This window comes from Nomascus leucogenys, chromosome 20 (genome assembly GCF_006542625.1).
Source record: "Nomascus leucogenys isolate Asia chromosome 20, Asia_NLE_v1, whole genome shotgun sequence".
In the NCBI taxonomy this organism is placed as follows: Eukaryota; Metazoa; Chordata; class Mammalia; order Primates; family Hylobatidae; genus Nomascus; species Nomascus leucogenys.
Window position 1 is genome coordinate 24,757,648 of NC_044400.1, and position 7,676 is coordinate 24,765,323.

A 7,676-nucleotide genomic window follows, 5' to 3' on the forward strand; every position below is an offset into this window, starting at 1 on the left:
GAAATCCAGGGATTGAAGTGAGAGGCAGGGCAGGGCAGGCAGAAAATTCCCCGAGGCAACTGTAAGGATGTTGACTGAACTCCGTGCTTGGCTGGGGGCACAGATACTTATGACTCACTGTTGGTATTCCCCTCATTACCCTCTAGTAACTGTTATTGATAGTCAATAATGAGCTTGCATTTTCCCAAGTTTATGTAACTGCCTTGAGGAATCCTATTTCTCTGAAATAAAATAAATATTGGCACTTAAAATCAAGAGGATATGATCTTGCCAAATGAACAAATTATTATCTCACAGTGACGCAGCAGGGTGCTGGGGACAGTGGGCCTTCCATGAAAGTTTACTGAAAAAAAGGATGAATGGTTGGAAAGAAGGAAGAAAGGGGGAACTTTAACATTAACTACAATAGGATCATCACCAATGATTGTGGTTATTATTTTTCCATTTTCTGGACATTAGACCCTTTAGCCAAATGAATCTTTAGCCACTGGGGGCCACGGTGAAATCAACCAACAAATACTTGTAGAGCATCTACTATGCGTGAGGACCTCCAAATCTCCTGGTGGCCACTGAGCCCCCTCCACAGTCTTTTGGCAATAAAGATAACTTCATTTACCAAATATCTCCCAATTCTCTTCCAATATAAATGCAACAGCAGGGAATGGGATTGGATTTAGATGCCAGGTCAGGTTACTGGTGGGCAGGGAAGGCCAGTGGTGCATCTGGGGTCTGTCTAATCCCGGCTTTCATCCAGTACTTTGCTGTTTCACCCCCAACACACCTGTTCTCATTCATCTGCAGACTGTCTCTTTTTATGATCTGCTGAAGAGGCTTTAAACAATCGTGGAGAACCAATGTATCTTCCGTCTGCATTAATCAGACAAAAGATAGAGGTTGTCTAAGATTAAAAATGTCTAATATCTAAGTTTTATTATCTCCTCCCCTCCTTTTTTGTTTTGATCTTAGGACTTCAAGGACAGCAAGGAAGAAAAGGAGAATCAGGAGTTCCAGGTAAAGGGCTGGCTGCATTTTGATCCATTGGAGTGATGAAGGGCAGGTCTTGTTGACTTTGAACGCACAGCCGTGACCTTCTCCCAAAGTGGAGGTTAAGACTCCAGGGCTCTGTCATTCAAGCCTCAGATTTCTCCGCTGCAAAACCTGGGAACAGCAGGAACTCAGCATCCTGAGAGGTGTAGTGTATGGGGCAGGGGCTGAGGATGGCAAAGTGGAAAAATGTCAGGAGAGCTGGGGGTGCAGGCGGAGGCGCCAGGCTGTGTAGCCGCCATGGAGCTGTGCCCCTTCTGCTCCATCCACGACTGCTTCTTCCCCACCTCAGCTGTGGCCCACTTGTCTCTTCTTGGCCCCCAAGCTTCTCCTCTCTGCCTCCCGCTGCCTGTCGCTGGGCTTTCTTATTCTAATCCTCACCTCCAGAGCCTGTGCTTCAGTCGGGTACTGAGCTGGCACCACTGGAGGGTGTTTCTAGGCCTCTCAACAGCCCTGCCCCTGTGAGTGCAAAAGTGAGATTTTTCAGACACATTTCTTGAGCAACTTTTCTTCCTAATAAGCTAGATATTCTATTACCGTTTTTTTTTTTTTTTTTTTCAATTTTTTTTAGAGGCAAAGTCTCTGTGTCACCCAGGGCTGAGTGCAGTGGTGCCAGGATAGCTCACTGCAGACTTGGCCTCCTGGGCTCAAGTGATCCTCCCACCTTGGCCTCCCAAAGCATTGGGATTACAGGAGTAAGCCACTGTACTCGGCCGCTGTTACTATTTCAATTCACTAAAGGAGACGACGAGGCTTAGAAACATTCTAGCAAATTCTCCCAGCATGGCTAGAACTTCCACATAACTATGTAATTCCAGAAGGACCAACAATCTGTGGAATACCACCAGCTATTTTAGCCTGCCTGTTCTCGACAGCATTTACCTAAGAGTTGAGAGATCAGTGCAGCCCCCAGATGGACCAAAGACAGGCTGAACATTCGGATAGCCCAGCCATGGGAGAGGTCTGGCAGTTAAGGATAACTCATTTATTAAACAGCAAGGCCCTTGGGTCTCTCTTGGGAAGGCAAAGCAGGGCACCTGACCAGGGCAGTGTCTCTCCTTCCAGGCCCTGCAGGTGTGAAGGGAGAACAGGGGAGCCCAGGGCTGGCAGGTCCCAAGGGAGCCCCTGGACCAGTTGGCCGGAAGGGAGACCAGGGAGTGAAAGGTAAGGCCTCTGCATCTGATTCCTTGGTTCTTAGGACTATGCTTTACAGCCAATTCTGTACCTTAAAATAGGAAAGGCCCTGTTTTAAGAGTTCTGGGGGTTTTCAGAACCCAGGAGGGTAGAGGTTTATTTCCTTGATTGACAAGTCTTGCGCTGGGGCTTGCCCTAGGCATGGAGCACACAGCAGTGGGTTAGGCACAGCTCTAGCATCCGAGGCAGGGGCATGAATGTGCACTCGAGCTATGCCCCACGATCCAACACCCTAGACAGTTTCCATGAAGGAGATGAGCCCATCCCACTCCATATCTCTGACCAGACCAAGCGTACCTCACCAATCTAACTTCAACCCCTCTTGCTGTAGCTCAGGCCCATTTCTTCCTGCTCAGTCATTGCACCCACAGGACATCCCATCCCCATAACGCCAGGCCACAGGCAAGACCCAGGGAGAGTTTGACCACCGCCACCCCTCCACCCGCTCCCAACTCCTGCAAATGCAGGCAAAGGCATCCTGCCTGGGTTTCTTTCAAACCGTGTGGGTTTTCTCCTCATGACAGGATCTTCTGGGGAGCAAGGAGTAAAGGGAGAAAAAGGTGAAAGAGGTAATCACTATTTATATTATCTTTAATGTGTGCTTTAAAGTCAACTCTGTACCTGAAAATTGTGTGTGTTGGGGGAAGAGACCTTGGTTCTCAAATAAATTTCTCATTTTGGGGAAGAGTTGAGGGTCTAGTCCCTCGAATGAGCCTGCCCACGGCACAGAGCAGCAGTTTCTCTCCCCAGTCACTCTCTCCCTTCCTTCCCCCTTTCTCCTTCTTCCTTTCCTTTTCTCTCTCCCTCCCTCCCTTCCTCCCCTTTTCCTTCTTTCTTTCCTCTCCCTCCCTCCTTCCTTTCCCTCTCTCCCTCCCTCTCTCCCTCCATTCTTTCCTTCCTTCCTTCTCTTTTCTCAGCTTTTCTTTTTTTCTCTCCACAACACATGACAAGACGTGGTGTATGTGATTTGCAAACCAGCCACAGGGGCACCTGACCCCCTGGCCTTGTGCCTGCAGGCCCCAGGTGCACGGAGGCTGCATGCCAGGTTGGGTTGGCACTGTAAAGTGGGATCTTCCAGGCTCTGGTGACAGTCAAGCAGGGGCATTTCTTTTCCTTAACTGTAGAACTCCAAAATGAGAAGAAAGAGCCCGTACTTACCCAAAGCCCCAAGGGGCCTTCCTTGCCTCTCCCATGTGTGTTTCTTCACCCAGGTGAAAACTCAGTGTCCGTCAGGATTGTCGGCAGTAGTAACCGAGGCCGGGCTGAAGTTTACTACAGTGGTACCTGGGGGACCATTTGCGATGATGAATGGCAAGATTCTGATGCCACTGTCTTCTGCCGCATGCTCGGTTACTCCAGAGGAAGGGCTCTGAACAACGTGGGAGCTGGTAAGTGAGTCACCAGCCAGGGGCCTCTTCCCCAGAGGTGTGGATGTGGCTTTCTCTCACTGGTGGGGTGTTGGCAACTGACTCAGTGTGGTTTTCTTTAAAAGAAAAATATTGGTCCAAGCAACCAAAAAGCTCTGCAGTGCAGGGCTCCAGGTTTGCGTCCTTCCAGCTTGGCAATCCCAGCAGAAAGATGGCCTGTCTTCTCCAGCGCTGACAGTGAAGGCTGGCCTGGCTTCAGTCAAGGTCCATCCAGCCCTGGAGTCAGAATGCCACATGGCTGAGGGTGTTTGCCGGGGATGGCTCTCCAAAGGACAGCTGAGTTGATGCAACTGGAAGAACACAGAGAAGATTCAGGGCAGGCAAACGCAGAAGTTCACTCCAGCTGTCTGCAAACCAGCAGCCTAGATTGACCAGCAAGCAGTCTGGGCTGTGATCATCTTTAAAGAGAAGATGGGAAGGGAAGAGAAAACAAATCAGAGCAGGGACTTACTAAAATTTGGGGAAAATGTCTTCGGATGCTGGAGACTCAGCCTATATCTTTCAGCCAAAAGTTCAAACCTTGAGTGAAGGAGTTAAGTCCCCAGGCAGAACCCTTTTCTCTGGCCATAGGAGCTGGCCCAGCAGGACATGAGGCCAGTTTCCCTTGCTCCCAACCCCAAGTGCTCCCTGTCCTTACCCCAACCCAAAGCAAATGCCCACTTTAGAGCAGGGTGATGGCTTGATTACAAAGGCATGTGAGGATGGTGGATGCAGCAGGAGTGAATTAGCAGGGAGGAAACTAAACGCTGGGACACCCACCTAGGAAGATATTTCAAATAGTGTGGGGTTTAAGTATTAAATATTTGCATGAGACTTTTGTCAAAGGGCAGAGAATAGAACAGAGGCAGAGTCATTATAAAAAAAAAAAACAACAAAAAAAAACACTAACAACAAAAACAGGCTAAGCCAGCCATCAGCACATTGGGCCAGAATGGGCCAGAATGAGTGAGAAGTCGGCAGTCTACCCCAGATGGAAGCTCCCAGGCACACACGTGGCTGCTTTGCTTTGACTCTAATCCTACCCTTCTTGCTCTCTCTCCTGCTTTCTCTCTATCAAGGCACTGGGCAGATCTGGTTGGATAATGTTGAGTGTCGGGGCACGGAGAGTACCCTGTGGAGCTGCAGCAAGAATAGCTGGGGCGATCACAACTGCAACCACGAGGAGGACGCAGGTGTGGAGTGCAGCATCTGACCGGGAAACACTTGCACTGCTCTGCTCCCGAGGTGTCCTCGGGCTCATATGTGGGAAGGCAGAGGATCTCTGAGGAGTTCCCTGGGGATAACTGAGCAGCCTCTAAAGAGGGACCATTAATAAAGCTCAACATCACTGGCTGTGGCTAAGTGTCAGTGTGTTCATACCTCCCATCCCCATTGATGTGCCCACTCCATGCACCACACCATTTCATTGAATTCTCTCATGTCCATAGCCAGGGGAAAGAGAGGGTGGAGGTGGTGATGCAGAAGGTGAAGGTCACCTATGGTCAACCTTAGTCTTGACCATCTCTTCAGTCATTCAGACATAACATCTCTCATGGTGAGCTCTCTCTCCCCCTTTTTGTCTTCCCCTGATCGTGACCTGGTAACATTGCAGCACACACATGAACTCTCTTCATGCCCTGTGCTGTGTGCTCCACCCTGACTCCACCTGCCCCGTGGGTCCTTGCTCTATCTCAGCACCCTGCCTGCTGGGCTAAGCCCAGTCTCCATGTTGCAAACCACAGAGTAAGCCTGAAATCAGTCTTAGAGTCTCATTGATCTTTCCTTCCATACATGTGTGGGATTTACAGAATGGAAATATTTATCTGGAGTGAGAGTAATCAAAAAAGTTTTCTGAAGAAAGCACAATTTGAACTGGACCTTAAAGGATGGGGAGGATGTGACCCCTTCTTGGCATGCAGTGACTCTGTCACTCTAGGACCTATAGGTATAAAAGACTTTGTTTTCCTGAGCCTGTCCTGTGTCCCTTCTTGTGGCAACAACTGACTAACCATCTACTGAAAGAACAAAGAACACCAGGTGTCAGGTTTTTTTTTTTTAATGCTTTAAGTTTTAGGGTGCATGTGCACAACGTGGAGGGTTGTTACATATGTATACATGTGCCATGTTGGTGTGCTGCACCCATTAACTCGTCATTTAACATTAGGTATATCTCCTAATGCAATCCCTCCCCACTCCCCCCACCCAACAACAGGCCCCGGTGTGTGATGTTCCCCTTCCTGTGTCCACGTGTTCTCATTGTACAATTCCCACCTATGAGTGAGAACATGCAGTGTTTGGTTTTTTTATCCTTGCAATAGTTTGCTGAGAATGATGGTTTCCAGCTTCATCCACGTCCCACAAAGGACATGAACTCATCCTTTTTTATGGCTGCATAGTATTCCATGGTGTATATGTGCCACATTTTCTTAATCCAGTCTATCATTGTTGGACATTTAGGTTGGTTCCAAGTCTTTGCTATTGTGAATAGTGCCGCAATAAACATACATGTGTGTGTGTCTTTATAGCAGCATGATTTATAATCCTTTGGGTATATACCCAGTAATGGGATTGCTGGGGCAAATGGTATTTCTAGTTCTAGACCCCTGAGGAATCGCCACACTGACTTCCACAATGGTTGAGCTAGTTTACAGTCCCACCAACAGTGTAAAAGTGTTCCTATTTCTCCACATCCTCTCCAGCACCTGTTGTTTCCTGACTTTTTAATGATCGCCATTCTAACTGGTGTGAGATGGTATCTCATTGTGGTTTTGATTTGCATTTCTCTGATGGCCACTGATGATGAGCATTTTTTCATGTGTCTTTTGGCTGCATAAATGTCTTCTTTTGAGAAGTGTCTGTTCATATCCTTCGCCCACTTTTTGATGGGTTTTTTTTTTCTTGTAAATTTGTTTGAGTTCATAGTACATTCTGGATATTAGCCCTTTGTCAGATGAGTAGATTGCAGAAATTTTCTCCCATTCTCTAGGTTGCCAGTTCACTCTGATGGTAGTTTCTTTTGCTGTGCAGAAGCTCTTTAGTTTAATTAGATCCCATTTGTCAATTTTGGCTTATGTTGCCATTGCTTTTGGTGTTTTAGATATGAAGTCCTTGCCCATGCCTATGTCCTGAATGGTATTGCCTAGGTTTTCTTCTAGGGTTTTTAATGGTTTTAGGTCTAACATTTAAGTCTTTAATCCATCTTGAATTAATTTTTGTATAAGGTGTAAGGAAGGGATCCAGTGTCAGCTTTCTACATATGGCTAGCCAGTTTTCCCAGCACCATTTATTAAATAGGGAATCCTTTCCCCATTGCTTGTTTTTGTCAGGTTTGTCAAAGATCAGATAGTTGTAGATATGCGGCATTATTTCTGAGGGCTCTATTCTGTTCCACTGTTCTATATCTCTGTTTTGGTACCAGTACCATGCTGTTTTGGTTACTGTAGTATTTGGTTACTTGTAGTATAGTTTGAAGTCAGGTAGCATGATGCCTCCAGCTTTGTTCTTTTGGCTTAGGATTGACTTGGCAATGCAGGCTCTTTTTTGGTTCCATATGAACTTTAAAGTAGTTTTTTCCAACTCTGTGAAGAAAGTCATTGGTAGCTTGATGGGGATGGCATTGAATCTATAAATTACCTTGGCCAGTATGGCCATTTTCACGATATTGATTCTTCCTACCCATGAGCATGGAATGTTCTTCCATTTGTTTGTATCCTCTTTTATTTCATTGAGCAGTGGTTTGTAGTTCTCCTTGAAGAGGTCCTTCACATCCCTTGTAAGTTGGATTCCTAGGTATTTTATTCTCTTTGAAGCAGTTGTGAATGGGAGTTCACTCATGATTTGTGTCTCTTTTGATCTTTGTTCATTTAAAGTCTGTTTTATCAGAGACTAGGATTGCAACCCCTGCCTTTTTTTTATTTTACATTTGCTTGGTAGATCTTCCTCCATCCCTTTATTTTGAGCCTATGTGTGTCTCTGCACATGAGATGGGTTTCCTGAATACAGCGCACTAATGGGTCTTGACTGTTTATCCAA

At 46.8% G+C, this 7,676-nt stretch overlaps 1 protein-coding gene across 1 annotated transcript in view; it reads left to right on the plus strand.

Annotated features, from left to right (window-relative positions):
* The window catches only part of MARCO (macrophage receptor with collagenous structure), a 50,894-nt gene extending 45,897 nt beyond the window's left edge, over positions 1-4,997 (plus strand). Inside the window, exons 13-17 of the mRNA XM_003275186.2 lie at positions 967-1,011; positions 2,110-2,208; positions 2,763-2,807; positions 3,450-3,626; positions 4,724-4,997. Coding sequence (XP_003275234.2) covers positions 967-1,011; positions 2,110-2,208; positions 2,763-2,807; positions 3,450-3,626; positions 4,724-4,857 — 500 coding nt within the window. The 3' untranslated portion in view covers positions 4,858-4,997. The remainder of the gene's footprint in view (positions 1-966; positions 1,012-2,109; positions 2,209-2,762; positions 2,808-3,449; positions 3,627-4,723) is intronic.
* Positions 4,998-7,676: the final 2,679 nt, after the last annotated feature.